The following is a 21,912-nucleotide window of genomic DNA, read 5'->3' on the forward strand; positions in this document are numbered from 1 at the left end:
CTTTCATCCATCAGCATTATATTCATTTGTTCTTGCTGCTGTGGTTATTAGTGAAAAGCATTCGTCTTTGTCATTTCTTAACAGCCTCTGGACTTTGAGACCAAAAAATCCTATACGCTGAAGGTAGAGGCAGCCAATGTCCATATTGACCCACGTTTCAGCAGCAGGGGGCCTTTTAAAGATACGGCAACGGTCAAAATTGTTGTCGAGGATGCGGACGAGCCTCCTGTCTTCTCCTCACCGACGTACCTCCTTGAAGTACACGAGAATGCTGCTCTGAACTCTGTGATCGGGCAAGTGACCGCGCGTGACCCTGACATCACTTCCAGTCCTATAAGGTATTTCTCTTTAAAACGGAATACTGGCTAGTGCAAATGACAAGCAAATCAGTATGAAATGCAGTTATGTCTGTTTCCTGTGTGGCTACCTGTGGGACTTAGGTGCACAGGATCCAAGAGTTTTGGTTAACACATGCTGTGTTTTATGCGTGTGTGTGCACGTGTGCAGGTGTACATGTGTGCCTACTAAGTACTACAGAAAGCCCTGAGCCAGGAACATCAAGGTAAACAAATCTATTCCAGCTCAAGGAAAATGCAAAGTTGCAAATGTTTTGCAACACATTTGGGCGGATCTTTTTATTTTTTGCTGGTTTCTGCTTTTTATTTTATTATTTTTTTTATTTTAGCTTGGAAAAGCATAGCTCGTTTGACTTCAGTCTCTTTTGACAGTTACAGTGAATTATATATTAGAATTTAGAGGCATGAGATCACCCACCATATCAACGCATTAAGAGGCTCCTGTTTTATTTCGGTGTTTGGTGTTTGGCTTTGAAATTATCTTTTTATCACTTCGCGGGCATTTCTGATAGGTCAGCATATTTGGTTTGGTGTCCTTTAAACAAAAATCGTTCTCTGCTGTTTCAAAAATACTTTTCCTTGCTCAGATTTTTTCCCCAGCATGAGAAATAATCCTTTATTAAAGTTTTTCTGCCTCTTTCAGAAATGAAGCTCAATTCTATTTTTTTTTCTGTTGAACTGTACACATCTTTTCTCTTTTGCCCATCACCCAAATGACAGTACATGTTTTCAAGCTAAATCGCTTTCTTCCGAAAGCACAATGAAAATCTATAACTTGTATAGCAGTCTCCAAGGGTGAAGTGTTGGCTAATGATGTGTTTGAGTGTGGCTTTCAAATATTGTCTTAGAAATATTTGTTGCACAAGAAAGAGAGAGAGAGAGAGAACACTAGATAGAGAAGTACAATTTTAAAGAATTGTCCAGCTAATCTATCCGTTAGATGTCAGCTATACCAAACCCTTTCCATTTCCAAGCCACAGACATCTAGGGCAGACAACCTTCCAATTACTTTATTTAGGGAAACTTCAGACAAGTGAATTTTCTGCAGGTTTTATTTAATCACTTTTTAAAAATGTATTAAATTCCCATTACTCACATGGGTGCTGGAACTGAGGCTGAGATTGAAACCCTGCAGAATAATCAATGCCCCAAATAATCTGAGTTTGTACAAAAAAAAAAAAAAAGATTATTTTCAGATCCAGAAGAGCCATTTTTCTTGGACACAAACTGTTTCTAAATTCAGGGTAATTAACGAAAGTGTAGCCTGTGAGGATACTAAGAAAGCACCCATCAGAGGAGCCCAACCTCTGAGAAGGTAAAACTCCACTGGGGATTTGAGGCATGGTACGTTGGCCATTCTCAGTTCTGAAGGAGTGGAAAAAACTAGACACACCCAAAGGCCCTTGTTTGGCTAAGAGAATGATATCTATGTAAGAGTCAAGTGTTGAATGCAAGGGTAGGAAGTATACAGAAAAATGAATTTAAGTGGGCATCCATTTCGTGATAATATATTGAAGTTCTACAATGGCTTTATGCTGCAATGCTGACATAAATAGGGACAACAATATTTGTTGAGTGAATAAATCTGCCCTGTGTTCATATTATTCAATTTCTTCTGAAAGGAACTCAAAAAGGAGCAATTGCCACTTTCTTTACATCTGCAAGCCTGAGACAGAATGTGGAGAGAGGAAACAAGATTGGGTCACCTGACAGACCAGTCATGGGGCCAGTTAGCACTTGATTTGGTTGATGAGGTTTCTGCTTTTGTCCACCAGGAGTGCATAAGGGCTTAAGAGTTTGCCAAGCCAAGGACCCTGGGGGACAATAAGTGTTAAGACATGGGGACAGTCCAAGATAAACTCCAAACATGAAGTCTGTAGTACTCGTGGGAATGAACTTGCTGGCCAGAAACATGTTCTGAATCACCTAGAGATGAGTTTTGGGGAACATTTTCATACCAGAGTGAAAATAACCTCAAATAGACAGAGCTGGGTTTAAATCCAGATTCATAGTTCCTCACATTGTTTTTGCACATTTTTTAACCTCTTCGTTTTACTGATGCAGAAATGGAGATTTACTGACACTAATTCCAGTTCCCAGGGAATCGAGTGCTGAATCTCTCTGTAGTTGATTGTTATTATTAATATTGTTGTTATTGCTGTGTTTATGAATGCTATTGCTATTTTTATTATTGCCACTGGGAGGAAAGGTATGTGTGGAAGAAGCTTGAGGCTGTTCAGAAATAACTGTCCAGCCTATAAACATTTCGTTTTCAGGCAAGCTAAAAAGGGATTTGAGGCTGTGTTACCAGGAAGAGATGGACAGATAAAGTACCATTTGATGACACAGACATATCTGTGCTTCTGATGGATGTCAGGCAAGTGCTCGTTCCTTGGCATCTGTGGTCCTACCCAGAGAAGGGACGGATGCTGTTTCAAAGCATTTACAGCTGCCTTAGATGTGTCATTCAGAAGGTGGGCCCCACACAGCTCTGATCGGAGGCGGACTGGCTCCGTGGGATGAGAATGTAAGAATCACAAACTGTATTTTTCAGCATCAGTTCAGCATTTCTGCAGTTCCCCACCCCTGCTCCACCCCACTTGGGTTATAGAGAGCAGCTTTCCTCTCTCTATGCACAAGTGGTTAATTTGAGTCAGAAATTATATTTCCTGACTAGCCAGAGCAGTGCATAGTTCCTTATGAGTCTGGCAGGCAGATTTAGAGCCATTTAACCTTTTTAAACAGAACTAGAGGACATGGTTATACAGAGAATTACTAGGTAACAAATAGCTATGCATTATTTTCTCTTTCGGACTGTTGTATTTTATATGCTGACAAGAATGTACCCATCTTTTAGGATAATGTCTAATTTGCCATCCAGCTAGAAATTTTAGGCATTTATCATGGTATCTGCCACGTTAAAATGTGCCTTTACTGGTTGGTCAACTTCCCGTGAGGCTCAGCATTTTAGAGCACATTGTCAAGCTAGAAATAGCATGTGTTTTAAAATTCTTATACCTATATTTACATCTGTATCTATATATGTATCTATATGTCTGTATATTCCCTTCCAGGGGAAAATGAGCAGTGGCATAGAGCAAAATCCATAGTCTTAGCCTATAACTTCCAGGAACATTAATTATGTCTTTGTTACTTTCTGTAATACTATTTGCCTTTCAGTAATATAGAATGGAGTTGTGCAATTATTTAAGCGATGATATATTTTCAACTTAGGGAGACTAAGGTTCAAATCATATCACTGCTACTTTCTGGGCAGACAGCCAGTCTCTGGAATTCTCTGAGATTCAGTTTTCTTATCCATATGGGATAGTATCTTCCTCACAGGGTTACTGAGATCATTAAGTGAAGTTATTAAATAAAATATGTAGTAGCTAGTAGCATTACCAGTTAATACAAGGTAAGCCAGCATCAATTTCACAAAAAGCAAACTAAAAAGCAAGTGCTTACTTTAGCAGAGATTTGTCTAGTAAAGGTAGCTGACCATGTACAGAATGATCTGTTTGTTCCTTAAGAGTTATATGCTAGTCTAATTAATCTTATTTAATTAGAGATTGACATATGGTCACTTAGTCGAATTTGCCCCAGCTAATGTTATGAATATTGTTAATAGCGAGTACTTAATATGGATTAGTGACTGTGCTAAATATACTCATTTCATTCTCTAATACCCATAGAAAACGATATATATAGTCACTATCCCCATTTAACAGGTGAGAAAACTGAGGATTAGAAGATTAACTTGCCTAGTGCCACACAAATAGTTAAGAGTGGAACTGGGGCGTGTACCTAGGTTCCCATGATGATACAATGTCTGTCCTTTACCCCTATGGGACAGTCCGTTCCTTTCCCTGTGATCAATTCCAACTGTGTCTATACAATTTAGGATGACTTAATAGGACCGATTTTAACTGAAACAATAAACTGTTCTCTAATTGGCATCATCAAATCCACGATTCATACGAGGAAAGAAGGAAAATAAACCAAGTCTGTGGCATTCCCTAGAGTACAGGTGGGGTGTTCCTTGCTCCTCTATCTAGCCACTTTGTGCGGGTTTGTTATTACTAGCTCTGAATCATTGTGATGTGTGAGGGGAAGGGAGAAGCAATGTTACTTTTATCTGATGAATCAGGCGTTGTGCCAAGCTCCTGTTATGTATCATATCACTTAATTTTCACAAAAGACACCAAGAAGTAGTCAGCGCAATTTCAGTTTTATGGAGAAGGAAATCTAAAGGGATGAGCTGCCTGTGATTGGTGAGACAGCAGATGGATTCAGGGCCAGGGTTGAAACCCAAGTTTCATCTTACCAGGGGCCACTGTGTCTGTGCATGCTCTACTCAGGTTGTAGAATCTTGAATGAGGAGTAGGATGATAGCAGCTGATATTTATTGAGCTCGTACTTTGTGACCAACACGCTAAACTGATGTTATATGCAACCAATTATTTATATTTAAGGTAAAAATTCCTAGCACAGAGTAGGCATTACAAATACATCAGTGCTTTTATGCAAACCTGCTATGGCCCATTCTTTCCCTCTGTAAATTTATTTTCAAGTGTATACTGGGTGCCGCCACGGCTTTGACATGGTATGTGATTGCTTCTAAGGTAGTGGTTTCCTGTTTCTTTCCAAGCATCACTGCACGAGCTGCTTAAATTAACATGGGGTTGATGGCCATTCAGCAGGGCAGAGTAGGAAGCTGACATGTGATCATGGTGGCCACAGTGCTCTGTCATCTTAATTCCTCTCTGGAATATAAGTGCACACTCAATACAGGAGCATTGCATTTATGCTGATATTAGGGAATTTTCTGCTCTTTTTTTCTACTGATAGTATGGAATTTTTATAATTCATCTGAGTTACCAGCCTGGCTGCTAATAAGCTCTTCTGAAAACACTCTATAGACACGGTATCCAATGATGCTAAAACGGAAATATTTCATACTCTAAACATCTTGGTGTTAATTTAGGTGGTTGACTGTGTATTGATTGATCCCCTCCTCAATGTTGCAATAACTCCCATTTTTGGTAAAAACATAGTTTGCTTGCTTGTGTGTGTGTGTACACACGTGCACACTTGTGCATGTGATTTTGTGCCATAAGAACACTTAATGTGAGATCTACCATCTTGTAAGATTTATAAATGCACAATACAGTGTTATTAACTATGGGTACAATGTTGTATAGCACATTTCTGGAACTTATTCGTTTTGCATAACTGAAACTTTATGTCTGTTGATTAGCAACTCCACATTCCCCCCACAACACCCCCAATGCCTGGCAGCCACAATCCTTCTCTCTGATTCTTTAAGTTTGACTATTTTAAATATCTCATATAAGTGGAATCATACAGCATATGTCCTTTTGTGATTGGCTTATTTCACTTAGCCTAATGTCCTCAACATTCATTCATGTTGTTGCATATTTCAGGATTTCCTTCTTTTTAAAAGCTGAATAGTATTCCCTTGTATCTATGTACCACATTTTCTTTATCCATTCATCAGTCAACGAACATGTAGGTTGTTTCCACGTCTTAGCTCTTGCAAATACAGTGAATGTGGGAATGCTAATGTTTCTTCAAGATCCTGATTTCAATTGTTTTGTGTAAATACTCCGAAGTGGGACTGCTAAATCATATGGTAGTTCTTTTTTAAGTTTTTTGAAGAATTTCCATTCTGTTTTCCATAACAGCTGCATCATTTTGCATTCTCACCAACTGGGTACAGTATTTTTAAATAATTAAAGCTTGGTTCATTTCATTCCTGCACTCTCATGGCCAGATAAAAGTTTGGTTGTCTCTCAATTCAAATGCCCCGACTCTTTCAACACTGTTTTCAAAAACTCACTGTACCTGCTTATTCAACTCACAATAATTAATGCATTGTCATATATTCGTATGCCCATCTATGCATTCATTCACATTAATTCATTTATTCACTCATATATATTTTAGCTTATTTAGTTGTGCAAATAATATCAGTTAAATCTATAATTTTTCAGGAAATTTCAATAAAGATACAGCCTCTGCCTTTGTGAGCCTAGAGTGAGGAGGCTGGCCGAGTACCCCTGGAAACCTGAATCCCTTCGCAGTTACCTACCTAGTCTTTCATACATGCTATCTGAAAACGATACATAAAATCCAGTTATGGAGCTTTAGGGGCCGCATGGAGGAAGAGGCTTCCTAATGAAATTTGAATAAAAGCAACCATAGATATCCAGGGATGCCAATAATTTAAAGTGAAAATATCTCACACTGTAGAGAACCTAGTGGTAATTTTGAGAGTGGATTGTAATTTATTATTTTCTTTCATTTTTTTTTTTTTTATCTCTCCCCCTCTTTCTTTCTCTCTGACTATAAAGAAATTATTTGGGTAGAAAAAAGGCTCCTTTTTCTCTTTAGAGGAATAATAAATGATATGTGATACAGAGACCTTAGAATTCCGGGACTAGCAGAACTCAGATAATATTATTTATTAAAGCAGTTAGAGCAACCGGTGGAGCAATTAGAGGCGAGAAGCTGAAAACTTGTAGATGGAATTTTTGATACTTGAAGTGCATGCGAGAAAATGTTAAAATGGTTTCTTTAGGCATAACAACAAAAGCTAGAATGAAATTAAGCAGTGAGAAAGAAACAGTTGGAGTTCAGTGGAATAGAATAACTGATTCATAACTAAGGGGTTTATTTCATTGTGTGTGGCTCTAAATAGCATCTTCACTTGCAGTTTGCTCAAAATTTTATCTTCCTATAAATTTTCTATATGGAGGCTGCAAACCAATGTTTAACAAAACATTTCTTATAATATCAAAGTGCATTTATGCCTGTTAAATTTGAAAAATAGATACACACTGTCTTTCTCCAAGGACAGCGTCTCCTTAATGGAGCTCTGAGAAACACTGTTGGGGCTAAATTTTTGTGACCAGATCCATTTGAAATCAAATCTCTTCGCGTTCCTTTGCTATAGGCTCTTGCAGGTGAGTTGCTAAGGTGCATTGCACTCTATGAGAAGGAGAGAATGTGAGTAGCCCATTTGATCTTTGAGCCGTGTTTGGCTCTAAAGAGTATCTGGAGCACACAGAGAGCCATGCTAATGTAAGGGAGGGCCAGTGAGGTTTCTGTGCTGATCTGTGCTTTAGATTCTGACGCACTGAGCGTTGCATATATCACATGTTCTCAATAGGTTGTTGTTTTATGAATTTCACCCATCTTTATTTCCCAAGAGCTTACTAAAACTGAGAAGAACTTACGATGTTAGTAAATTCTTTGTTTCCATTACACTAGGCCAGGGGTCAGCCTCTGGGCCAAATCTGGCCTGCTGCTTTTTTCTAAATAAAGTTTTATTGGAACAGAGCCACTGTCATTCTTTTATGTCCTACAACTGCAGAGTTGAGTAGTTGTGACAGAGAGAGTATAAATTGCAAAATCTAAAATATTTGCTTTACAAAAATGTTTGTCAATCCCTCCACTAGACTCAGGAATTGGATTTCTATCAGGAATTTGAAGGGTTGGCTCTTACATCATGCCAGGATTTTACTCTGTCTCAAAAATTCCCTACAGATAAAATTTTTAAAATAATTTTTAAAACGTTAGCAGTGAAACAAATTCTTTGTATTAGAATCCATTTACATGTGATGGGAATTGTCATTTCCCATACTTTCTTTAGATCACCTGGAACCTTAATACCCATGGGGCCCATGACAGCACACCTGTGTTGAGTTTGCCAGAAAAACTGGCATCTTTAGTGTACCTTTTGGGAAAATTTCCATAATTATCATACAGGATATAAAGGGACATCCTGACAAGTACTGCGATGCTTACCTGCTTAGAGTGTGGAATTTATTTGTTACCTTCAAGGATTTATTGTAAAACTATGTATTTTTCCTCCACACCTCAGTGATGGCTATAACAAAGAGATTTGGAATTGAGGCTGGTGACTGTCTTAGCCAAACTCTAGTCTCTGCATTTCAGTTCTTGGTAAATTCTCTGACTTTAGCAGCTTTTCTCTATCTAAATGCATGAGGTGGCATGAACCAGAATTTCACTTAGAATAGACTTGCTGTAGTATGTTCGTTAAAGTCTAACATGTATTCTCGAGAAAGATAGTAGGTATTCCGCAAGGACTTCTGAAAATATTTTGTGGATCTTTTACACACGCATGTTGAGCATTTTAGTATTGTGTACTTTGCATATACCTCATTTACACTTTGTCACATTAACTCTGAATTACACATATTCTTATTCCTATTAAACAAATGTGTTACAATTGTGCTTTATGGAAGTAGATGAAGTTTGAGGTGCAAGGTGGTTTTTAGGGATCAGCACCTATGAAAGCAGGATGGGCATGGGGGAAATTCAAACTGCAACTCAATCCTTGCAAAACCTTGGCCCAACCTAGCGGGACTCTCTGGAATTAGTATTGCCCATCAGAGGAGTTTGACATCACGCCAACATGGTAGGACCTTTATATTTCTGTTTGCTTAGTCTCCAGACAGCTCTGGAGTGGGGACTCCCTGAAATTGAGGTGAACCCCGAGGAGTGGATAGTTGGAGGCTGTCTACTGACCACGACGTGCACACCTCTGGTGTCCTTCCTGGAAAGGGAATCTGCATAGCACATTTCAATGTCTACCATGGATAAGCTCGCTTAATCTCTGTAGTAATGAAGTACTGGATGAAATCTACACTGCTAGCTGTCTAGCTCCCAAATCCACACGTTGCCACCATACTTCTAAACCTACGTGTCTTCCCTTAGGTAAACATACATTTGTTACACATTCTGAGATGCAGACACTATAGTGGCAAATCAAGTTGCCAGAAATATTGTCAGTGTGGTATGGGAAACCTGGCTATTCGTTAATAATAACTATCAAATTGCATGTATTAGTGAAATATTTTAAAGCAAGTGGTCTAAGACAGTAAAAATAGCATAAGAATCTCAAGAGAGGAAAACAAAAAAAGTGCTGATCAAGGGTTTAAAAATAACTTTATTCCCCCCCGCCCCCCGATTGGCAAAGCTTCTGTCCCCTCTAGGGAACAAAACTTAATAATAATACTTACATTCTGAGAGAAACAAAGATGCTTGTGTAGGCTGAGCCATGATATCTAACATTATTATACTCATAAGGCAAAATAAATCCTCTATTTTGCATCACGACAAAGGGAGATTGACATCCTTATCTGATGTTCAAATATTTATGGGAGTCTTTTCAGCTAAGCCTTTATTTTACCTTCTATTTCCACATTCTGGTTTGACACGATGTATTATACAACCTTGCTTTTGATAAAGGACGATCAGATTTGACTTAATGTTGCAGAGGAAAACATAATATTGCATATTGTAGGAAGAGAGTGTGGTAAAAATGGAGAAATTCCACTTTCATCCATCTGTCAAAGGTTTATTAGCTCTACCCTGCGTGTATGAAGTCTGCTTGCTGGGGAATGGGATGGGGCTAGCTGAGATGCCTTTGAAATGAGCCTCGGGATACAAATCAAGTCTGGGATGATCTACTAAGATAGGTAGCTCTGTGGTAAATGAGAATAAGATTTATGAACGTCTTTAGGAAGGGTCGAAGTCATGGAAGATATATTTCTTGGTGCAAAGGACTTGAAAAGACTGAAATGCCCTTCCAAAGCCAAGGGTCTGAAATTAGACAGAACAGGTCTGGAAGGGGAGTAGGGTGCACACCAGGGTGAAGGGGGTGGGTGATCTGTTCATTGGCAGAAGAGGAACAATTTCTGGCTAACCTCTTTTGAACATCAAGTACATGATCTTTGGCTTTGCACTTGTTTAAATATACAAGACTAGGGTAGACCACATGATTAGACACTGTGTTTAGGGATACTTTTGGTGTAAAATAATTTTGTCCCCAAGAAAGAATTATATCTGGCAGAACACTGGAAGGGTGTGCTTATACTGTTACCATTGTGGATTAGACAAGCAAAGAGGTTATTTCAATATAATTATCTCTCCAGCCTTTGAGCGTTAACAGACCACATCTTATATCATATACCAGTTAATTCCCAGTCCTTAGTATTTGCTATAGTTGTGCACTACCCTTTTATTAATCTTTGGATATGCATGCTTTCCGTGGATAATTTTTTTCTGTATTGTAAATGATTTTAACCAAAATCGAACAAGCTTATGTAATCAAATACCACCATCCTCATAGCTATTCAACATTTAGTAAGAGTTTATGATGTGTCAGATACTGTGGTCAAGATATTACACATATTACCTTAGTAACATTATGACTCGGGAAAATGCATATTATCCTCATTTTACAACTGCAGACATCAAAAGACAGGAAAATTTATATGGGTTACACCACTAGTCTATGAGAAGGTTTAAATGAGAAATTAGTATATAGTGCTTAGCAGAGAGTCTGTAAATTAGGAAGGATACAATAAATACATTACTACATATTAATACTGGATATGGTCTTATGGTCCAAACTGCTACCTAATAAAGTGCTTGTAATAGCTCACAGTCTATTCTGTCATCTATTAGCATTTCTCAACCTTGATTCTTCCATGTGGAGAGAAGTCATCACTGGCACGATCAACAGCTCTAAAAATATATCTTTTAAGGGAGATGAAGGATGCTCTTCACTCCTAGGTTGCCCCTGGCATTTTTGGGGTCAACGTGGACCTTTGGACATTCATAGAAAGTGGTCGGGATTCCTGTGTCCTCAGGGTAAGCAGTGAGGATCAAAGTCACCACTAGCCTTCATTGTAAGAGAGGTTATTCTCACAATTCCTAACCTCCTATCTTAGGAAAGCACACACCAGAGATAAATTTCACATAGCCACTGGAAGTTCTAGATTCCATGCTTTTCTGGAAAGATTTAACCATCTTTTGCTAATATTTATGTGCATATTTATGACCCATTTGTTGTATTTAAATAATTACATAGAAATGGCTAAAATGAAGGGAGAGAATATTTTTTTTTCCAATTTGAAAAACAATATAGATTAATTGAACATGTTATAAACCTTCTATACGTGTTTCATCAAGACTCTTCCATCTTCATTACTTCCTGTATCCAAATAGTCATGATGCCCAGTTTATTTTACTTCCTAATAGATACCACCTAATAAATATTTACTTCCTAATAAATACCTAAATACCACCATCTCTAACTTGAGTGGTTATAACAACCTCGTTTGCTCATCTCTCATCCTTTGATCCCCACGCAGCTATCAAGGTGATCTCTAACTTGGTTTAGATCTGCACTGTCCAATATGGTAGCCACTTGCCACCTGTGCCTCTTTGAATTTACAGAAAATTAATTTAAATGAAATAAAGTAAAAAAATTTAGTTCCTCGGTGACATTAGTTAGACTGCCTCATGTAGCTAGTGGTTACCATATTGGATAGCACAGAGTGTATTTCTACGACCACAGAAAGTCAGCTGTGGTTTAGATCATATGACTCCTTTACTATGTCTTTCTTTCAAGGACCCCTTATTTCCTACAGGAAAAAAATTAAATTCCTTAACATGGTTTCAAAGGTCCTTCATGACCTGCTCCTTGATACTTTTCCCCCATTGACTCTTACACTTCAACCACACTGTCCTTGTTAAAGTCTTCAAACACACTGAACATCTTCCTAACTCAGACTTCTCACATTTGCTTTCTTTTTACAGGAGTGTTTTCGTAATGTTTTTTTACATCTCAGATTCTTTTTTCTTGTTTTCTTCATGGCTGTATTACTGTTACCAGTCAGAAGACTTATTTATTTTTATTGTCTTTCTCCACATATGGACTAAGTTACCTGAAAGCAAGACAATGTCTGTTTTGGCACCTAACACAATGTCTTGCACATAGGTAGGAGGTATTTGTTACAAGTGGGTGAATGAAGGAAGGAAAGCATGCAATGGAAAGAAAGAATGGGAAGAGAAAGGATTAGATGTTTATCTCTCAGAGATATCCCATCACACCTAGTCTGGACATTTAATTCAGTAGTGTCCTAAACAAACCGAAGCCCTCAGGGGTTTTTTTATATGCATTGCTCTCTGCTGAGGATGTTCTCCCTACACAGTGTCTCTGGAAAAATCCTCCTCTCTGTTTCTCAAAACAGATACTACTTCCTCCCGGTGCCATCTCTGACCAAGCCCCTTCACCAACACACCAACACACACACCAACACACCAACACACCCACACACACACACACACACACACACACGTACTTCCAAGGCACATTTAGAAACCCTTTCCCACTGCAATGCGAGCATTACTTCATTACTGAACTTTCCACTTTTTATTCTAAGCAAAGAGAAAGTCACAAGCTATGTGTCTGAAAGGAGAGGATTTTTTTCCCCCAAACATTTAGCATTATACTTGGCAATAAGAGGCAATCACTAAAACCTTGTTGAAATTAAATAAAAATTAAAATGTAATCCCTTTGCAGCATGTACAACTGCATTCCGTTTTTATATTTTTGTTACCACATCATTACATTTAGAATTCTTAGTAATACATGATTATTCTCTTGACTCAGGGAAAAATATGTTTGAATTTCTCTGAAGGTATTATGTAAACATTGAAGAATTAATCATGAGTCAAACTTTACGTGGGATTTACTCTGGAGCAGTTTTCTTTTTTTGTTCCAATGCTACATAAAGTGACATATGAGACTGTGGTTTTGTTGTGTTATTTTCCCAAAGTATTTGTGGAACAAATTGTAAAACAGCGCACACTAAATAAATGGGAGCTCAAATGAACTGACATAGATTTAGAATTTGAGATTTCTAATGTGACCGTAAGTAAAGTAAAAGCTACTTGAGAATGTTTGTGTTGAGTGAATCTACTGCAACCTTTGGATGAAAATAGCAAGTAGAAATTCCACAAAATGATGGCTTTCTCCATATAAAGTCCAGACACCAGAACCTTTCAAATAAGTCTGTTGTTGTTTAAAACATACTTATATATTTGGCAGAGTGACTTCTACAAATAATGATAAACACTGTGATACCAGTTTTAAAAGCATAATTGAATCTACAATGCATTATCTCATTTGGGCTACACCTTAACCTTTTACCATAGGCAATCTTGTTCGCACTTTTTAAATGACATAATTGAGGTTCAGGTCTATAAATTGGCTTAGCAGAGAAGTTAGAAATAGAAGAGCTATTCTCTGGGGAAAAAAAAATCATCAAATGTTTCACAAATATTGTAGTGGAAAGAATGCAGATCAGAATAACTTCTCTTAACTTGTTATTCACTTATATGATTAATATGATAATCAGTAGGGCTCCTTGTATACACTCCAGACTTAACCTGTACTGAGGTGCGGGGACTAAAAGTAGGAAACTCCTTGACATTTGGAAACTTGGTTCTGAAAATCCTGAAAATGTTCTTGAAATTGTCACGGACTGATGTTCTTTACTGCAAACAAGAAAAAGTAATCGAGCAGGAGATGGATCCTTTGTGTGGGTATGTGGTACTGGGGATGGGTTGAGGAAGAGGAGGTAGAGGTGCCTTAAGTATATATATTAGCAACAAAAAATGTAATATAAATCTTAGACACACACACATACGCACACACACATACAGAGAGAGAGGAGGTGGGATTTTTGTGCCAAAGATTGGTATGAAATGTATGTAGTTGGGCTGTGTTAATTGAGAAAACATATTACTTAGGTAAATGTTGTTATTTAATATCAACAGTAGCAGCAAAGCAAAAGTGTGCTATTTTCCAACATCATAATATTCAGTTGGCCAGTTCGACCTGTTCTCAACCACTGCACCAGTGGTATTTTCTTAAATTTACATCTGATCTCTGCAAGCTACTCTGAATTGAATAAACCAATGACATTAGCTTTTGTCAGTGGTCAGAGAGCTGTGTGTTAAATTACTATCTTTGAATAAGGTGCTAAGCAACCAGGTAAAAATTTTCTTATGTTTGTATCATTAATTCCAAAAAAGTAAAATGATGAATTTCTTAGCATTTACTTCTAAGAAATACTACATAGGTAGTATTAAAGCTAATCAGGATATTTTTTGGATTAAAAAGGAGAACGTTTCAGTAGTGCTTCCGCTTCTGTGAATATTGGTTATCAAGGATGACGCAGTTTCTAAAACCTATCTATTGCACTCCAAAGGGGCTGTCTATTTTCAAAACTTCCATCATTAGAATTGACATTAACATGACCCAAAGAGCTCATTTTCTCACAAGCCACTTCCTGCTGTGTTAATGAGAAGTTTCTTCTTATGCTGGCAGGAAGATGACTCTCCAATGTGCATACTATTTTTCTAAAAACAAGGTCCTTTTTCCAATGCATCTCAAGTAATTCTGCAGAGGAACAGAAAATCCAATATGTGCACATTTCTCAAGGAGTTAGAATGGAGACTCCAATACTAAACTTAAAAATGCTAGGCCTTTTAAAATATGGTAGAAGGCATTTCACATTCCAATATGAAAAGTAAGACCCAAATTAATTCTTTTTTCTTCTTTCTTTGTCTTTTTTCTCCCATCTATTCTTTTCCTCACATTTCTTAAGCACCATGTTTCACACATAACTATAAACCATGCTCAGTAAATGTTTGCACATCCTTCTAATAAGCAGTAACAGCCATGCAAAATTCCAACGCATGTGATGTTACATGAATCAAACATTCTCTCTTTGTGCTTAAAGAGCAAAAGTCGGGCAAATGTTTGTAGAATAACAGCAGAGAAAATTCTTAAGAAAAGGGCAATCAGTAAAGCCTGGGGCCAGGTGTAAAGGGCTCCTGTGGGTGAACTGTGAACTAGAAAGCGCAATATAACTTCTCATCTCTTTAGCTCGGAGTCAGTGCTCTGTGGAGATACCCGTAGTAGCAGATATTTCGAAAGTGGTAAACACTGGTATAGATAAACACCACAAACAGTCTGGGAATACTTTCTGAGTGTCACTTGGGAAATTATGTCTTTCGCAAAGCTACTAATGGATGTGAATGGCAGTTCTTATTTATAACTCTCTATTTCTGGATTTTCATCTCCATAGTCAATCTGAGCCTGAAGATATCTTTTACAGATTGAAGAATTGGCTCATCATTTTTATTTATTTATCTTTGGATCTAATGTGTGTCATTTATCAACTCATTTACTACAAAGCACCACTCTGTGAAGTAGACATTTTCTATTTATAAATGAAAATCGGAGATGAAGAAGCGGTACGTAGTTTTCAATAAGATTCCCCTAAATCAGACTCCACCGGAGACTCTCTGGCTTCTCAGGTTGGGTTCATTTTGCCTCACCTGCTACTATTCAGAAGGGCACTAGGAGTCCTAGGAAAAGAAAGTGGTGTAAGGGTGTACTGCTGAGATATCTGCTCTACATCCTGAGAATTTACATGGTACAGATATATTGTTATGTGAAAATTGAAGTTATTACTCCAGATTTATTATGTTTAATCTGCGCTTTTTCTCTTTGAAAGTATTTTTCTGTGAATTGGCTTAAGGAAAGAGCTTGTATCAGAGTCTTGTAATTACATATTTCCCTTGATTACTGCTGTTATAGCTGTTTCACGTAATGGAATGAGTAGGAGGAGAGGGGTGAATTAAGATGATGGAGTAGACGGTGGAAGCTCTGAGGACCGGCATAAAACAGGCTGCATCTTTGCAGCTAGAGATGGAGTTGTCATAGCTACCATACGGGTCACGGGTGTGGTGGGCGGGGTCAGCATCTTCTGAGCATATTCCAAAAATGGGATGCTTTGTTTTTGTTTTTGTTTTTTCCGATGTGATTAATCTTGTAACTAAGGTTAAAAAGCTCACAGAATACTTAATCTGAACACAAAAGTCAACCTGTCCAATAAACCTTTGAAATCTGCAGTGGTGAGTTCATGGATAGAGACGTTGGTCAGAAAAGTTGGTGGAAAAATAAACGCCTGAAATTGTATTGGAAATACAGGTATCCACCCCGCTTGGTCTCCCAGTTTTATCTTTCATTACTCAAATGGACATCTGTGAGCTTGCTTCCACTGACGTGAAAACCCAGATGAACTTATTTACGGACAAAGAAGCAAAGGGTGAAAGGAGAGCTGGCTTGGCTCAGAGAAAGGTTCAAGAATCATCAATAGAAACATTGTTGTTGGTTCCCCAAAAGTGCTGCTAACATTAAAGATTTTTAAAAACATATTTGTTGAGTATTTTTTGGTCTCTTTAATAAGCACTTTGTATATATTACCTCATTTAGGCCTCACAAATCATGTTAGCATCCCTATTTTATAGATTGGGGAATGGTAATAACATGACTAAATCACATATATGTTGGTGATAAAGCCAAAATGGGAACTCAGGCCATCAGATAGGGGATTCATGTTCTTTATGAGGAAATTAGGATTATGTGAGAAGGCCTATGGCCAAGGTCTCTTCTGCAGCCTAAGAAGAAATAGCCAGAAACCCAGGTCATGTCCTCAAACACCAGTGCAGAGTTTGTCAGGAAATGAAGGCGAATTAAAAGTTCATCCAGAGGTCTATAAAGAAGATGGGAGATGGAAGCTTTTATTCCCTGGCTTTCAGGAGAGGACTGAATTCGTATCAACTTATTTAATAAATCATCTTTTACTTGTTAGACTCTGTTTCTTAGTCTATTTGGGCTGCTATACAATATACCATAGACTAAATGGCTTAGAAAGAGTACCAATATACTTCTTGAAGTTCTGAAGGTTGGGAAGTCCAAGATCAACATGCCAGTGTAGTCAGGTTCTGGTAAGGGCCCTCTTCTAGGTAGAAGACTATCACCTTCTCATTGTGTCCTCAGGTGGTAGAAGGGGGCTTGCTAGCTCTCTGGGGTCCCTTTTATAAGGGAACTAATCCCATTTATGAGGGCAGCACACTCATGTCCTAAGAAAACTCCCACAGGCCCCACCTTCTAATGCTGTCACCTTGGGAGCTGAGATTTCAGCATATGAATTTTAAGGGGGGAGGCACACAAATATTCAAAACATAGCGCTCTGTCCTAATTTTGGGTTGAGAAAATTGAATGCATGTGTAAACATTCAAGGATGCCACTGCCAGACCAGTGGTATGAGAGGCCTTGGCACAGGGTGATACAGAGTGGTCACATACATGTGTTGGTGACGTGTCCCGTGTGTATCGTCTCACTGATCCTCAGAACAATCCTGTTGGTCGGATACTATCACTATCCCCATTTTATGCATGAATAAAATAAGCCTTTTTTGTGCTTGGTTTACGCATGGACTTCAGGATGAATCATACATTAGTATTCTTAAAATGTCCTAGTCTCTGGGAGTTTTATTTTTCTTTTATTTATTATGTAAGAAACCAAAGGAAGAAGGATGGAAGAAGGAAAAGGCATCTAGCACTGTGCTTGGTACAAATTTGGTGTTTAACGCATGCTTGTTGACCATAATGTTGAGTCAGAAGTTTTGCGTTGTTTAGCCATTCTTGGGAGCTGTTATCATACAGTCTACTAGGCAAGAAAATGTGTGAAATTTCTACAGAGGCAGCAGCAAGGAGTTTTTGCAAATAGTTGAAGTAGACTTTAAACTGAATTTTAAAGTAAGTTATTTCTTTCCCATCAAGTTCCTTCCATTGTGTAATCTTGTAATATTATGACATTCTTACCTCTGATCTTACTAAAGGGCTGTATTTATAGCCTGCTTTATAAATTCTTATGACTCACCCCATAAAGTCTGTCATGAACTGGAACTTTAAAAAATGAGAAAATTATCCATGCCTTTGTTAGAGTTGTGGAAGTTAAATAACACCCAAATGTTTTGTTTTTAGTTTTCTGCCATTTGTAAATTATTTGGGAAGGGGCATTCTACACCACCCTCTAAACCGGGGAATTTATTAAGGATTCATTCAAGGAGAGATGAGAATGATGATGATGATGATGATGAAGAAGAACCTATCTTTAACACCTACTGTGTGTCAGAGGCTGATGATTTATGCTTTATTTTTAATCTTCACAACCATTCCTACGATATAAATACTTCATATTTCACCAGCAAAGAAATCGAAGCTCAGTGAATTTACTAATTAATTATTCCAGAAACAACAGAATGTAAAATAACAGAGGTACAACTTGCTCGAAATTTGACATCTGCATGACACACATTTGAATAACGGATTAAACAAACAGCGATTTTTTTTTAATGCCAACTTTCACATACCCCAGTCATTGTTCTTACCGCTTCATCTGGGCTAGAAGTTCTACGCAATTACTAGACGGCAACCAAACAGCCATGAGGTGTGTTTCTGATTTGGGGTTCATGAGTATAAGTGATTAAACTGATTCTTGTTTACTGTGACCTCTGGGAAATTGGTTGATGCATGCATGTGAGAAGTGTCAGCAGTGAGATAATAAAATTACCAGAATCAGATATGCCTACAAAGTTTATTTACGAATATGATGCAGAAAGTGATAATTAATCCTCTAGACATTTCTCAGCTCTTTTAAGAGTCAGAGTGTGCACAATATCTGGGGCAAGACACATGTCTGTTCAATTATTTTACAGTTAAACTTGGAATATCATTGGTCTAATCAACCATCATTGTTCCCCAGGAAAATAGCTTTTGGTCTTTCTGTAACACAACAGATTCAAATACTTTGCAATAAACATTTCCACATACTCAGGATTTTGTTGAGAGCGCTGTTAATCCATAGCTGCCTGTGGGTTCTTAAATCTTTTCTGAATTTCGCCAAGCATCCTGGGAAGTGGGGATGGAGGTGGTTTGTAAATGACTGGTGCATAGATAGAAATCAGCGTCCTAGCTTTATCTGTAGCTAAGTCGTTACTAAATCAGGCGTTATAATCTCATTTTAAATGCTTTTTTCAAAGAATTTATCAATAAACCATTGTCGATAAATTAGGTATTTTTAAATACTATTCCAAAATCTTTAATGATGCTTGTCTTTAGTGGGGAGGATTTAACAGAAATGCCTGTTTGCAATGCTCTTTGAATCCAGTATAAAGGATACACATACCATCTTTAACAAAAAAGAAATAGCTAAAAGGTGGGAGGAATAATCCATATATATATCTACCTATACTTACCTGTCTACCTACTTAACTAGCAGCTATCTAAATAGCTATCTATCTTGCTGTCTTCACAGGTACAGATAAAAATGGGTAGATGCATATCCATTTATATATATATATAATGTTTGCAATGAAACGTACTAAAATATTGATGATACAAATGTATGGATAGAAGATTATAGAGAGCCTATTTTTCTCATTTATTACAGTCTTATTCTTGATTATATAATAAATGTTGATAAAGAACATGTGTAAAAAATATGCTCAGCACCAACTAGCCATGGACCATGTTCCAGATTTGAGGTTAATGAGTATCAATGAATAGAGAGATTTCATATGTACTTCCTAGGAGATCACCTCAACCATGAAAGCCTTCATCTGTCCTGGACTGGGATTGCACACACCTTCTTTGGGCCCTCGTTCTACCCTCTTTTAGTACAATTCACTACTTAGTTATGGACCAATCTTTTTAAGTTTGCCTTGTATTCGTTAAGATATAAACTTTATTGGATACTACATTCCATAGCCAGAAAACAAATTTTACTGTATAAAAAATATACTAATAAATGTCATGATAAAATAATTTCTATATTACCATGATACTTAATGTTCCTGAGAAAAGTAGTTTTCTCAGGACACTAAACATCTTATTGTCTTATCTGAAAGATTTTTCTCAATGGAGGAACTACTAACATGTTCATTTGAAATTCTTTATTTTTGTTTTTACATAGCATTAATTTATTTGTTTATAATTTATTTATTATTTATTTTATTGATTTATTATTTCAGCATATTATGAGGGTACAAATGTTTATGTTACATATATTGTCTTTGCCCCACCCAAGTCAGAGCTGCAAGCTTGTCCATTGCCGAATGGTGAGCACCCCACCCATTAGGTGTGAATATACCCATCCCTTCCTCTCCCCTCCCACCTAGCCAACACCCTATGAATGTTACTACTACATGTGTACATAAGTGTTGATTAATTAATACCAATTTGATGGTGAGTACATGTGGTGCTTGCTTTGTGATACTTCACTTAGGAGAATGGGCTCCAGCTCTATCCAAGATAATACAAGAGGTGCTAGATCACCTCTGATTTTCCCGAGATCTATATAGATTCTAGTTATCAGCCCTTTATCAGATGTGTAGCATGCGAATATTTTCTCCCATTCTATAGGTTGTCTGTTTGCTCTTGTGATAGTTTCCTTGGCTGTGCAGAAGCTTTTTAATTTGATCAGGTCCCATTTATTTATTTTTGTTGTTGCTGTGATTGGCTTTGGGGTGTTCTTCATTTAAAATTCTTAGTTTAGTAGGATGTGTTGTAAATAAGTTAAAATATCTATTCTAGTTTTTTAAATAACATTTACTGGAGAATCAACCATGATCTGATGTCTATGGACTGAGACTAATAGAAAACCTGAATATATATTCAAAATGAAAATAAAACAAACTACCACCACCACCACCAAAATGAAACTCTGTAAATGCAGTACAGTCAAATGAAAGTTTAACAAAACATATATTTTTTTCTTGGACTGGCCTAAATAACATGTTGCCTAGCACCATCTTCCTTTGGACTTGAGTCTATTGTTTTCTAGGATATTTTGTGGTCACTGCTAATTATCATAAGCTGCCCAATAAATCTGATGGATTGTCCAATTAACTCTTCATCAGCATCCACTTTTGAAGATGGTACCGATTGAAACGGATGACAGTTTATGACCTACATGTTGCACATGTAGCTAATTGTTCCTTGGACAATAATTATTAAGTTTCTTGTGCCTCGTTCAGTCATTTTGTTTTACAAATTCCTATGCCACTGAGTTTCCCAGTTCATTTGACTGCACAGCTATGGCTCTCTCAGGATTATTGAAGATCTGTGGAATGTATGGATCATATCAACATCGAAGTAGATTACAGATGTATCTGTTTTGTAGGTTTTCCATCGACCGGCACACTGACCTGGAGAGGCAGTTCAACATTAATGCAGATGATGGGAAGATAACACTGGCAACACCACTTGACAGAGAATTAAGCATGTGGCACAACATAACAATCATTGCTACCGAAATTAGTAAGTGCCTGGGTTTGTTCATTTCTTCCTTGTGTGACTGTATTCAGTTTATGTCTATTGATCACATGGTAAGTGGTGGCTGTTTCTGTTAGGTATTTTGGCATTGGAACTTATTTTATCATTACCAAGAAGCTTTTGCATGCATCATGTCAACATGAAATAACTTACACTATGGTAAATTACTGAAAGTTTACAAGATATGTGAGAAGAAAATATTCTTATAGACTGATATTCTTACACCTATATCCACTAGTCAGCCATTAAAAACAGTGTTTTGCATTTTAAAATAAGGTGAAAATATTTCGTATAAAAGGGTAGGTAAAAATGTAAAAATTCAAGAACTGTACATTATAATTTAAATAAGCAGACATGCACATAAATATAGCATAGTATAAACAATATGGAAATAATTGCTCACATATTTAAACTGTATACATACACATTTAGAAAGAAAATTCACGTTATCAATATG

The 21,912-nt window shown here is 37.3% G+C and overlaps 1 protein-coding gene across 1 annotated transcript in view; it reads left to right on the forward strand.

Moving 5' to 3' along the window:
- Nucleotides 1–21,912, forward strand: part of CDH8 (cadherin 8) — a 333,702-nt gene that overhangs the window by 189,141 nt on the left and 122,649 nt on the right. The window contains exons 7-8 of the mRNA XM_045534039.1: nucleotides 85–338; nucleotides 21,304–21,440. Coding sequence (XP_045389995.1) covers nucleotides 85–338; nucleotides 21,304–21,440 — 391 coding nt within the window. The remainder of the gene's footprint in view (nucleotides 1–84; nucleotides 339–21,303; nucleotides 21,441–21,912) is intronic.

The sequence above is a fragment of the Lemur catta genome, chromosome 20 (genome assembly GCF_020740605.2).
Source record: "Lemur catta isolate mLemCat1 chromosome 20, mLemCat1.pri, whole genome shotgun sequence".
Lineage (NCBI taxonomy): Eukaryota > Metazoa > Chordata > Mammalia > Primates > Lemuridae > Lemur > Lemur catta.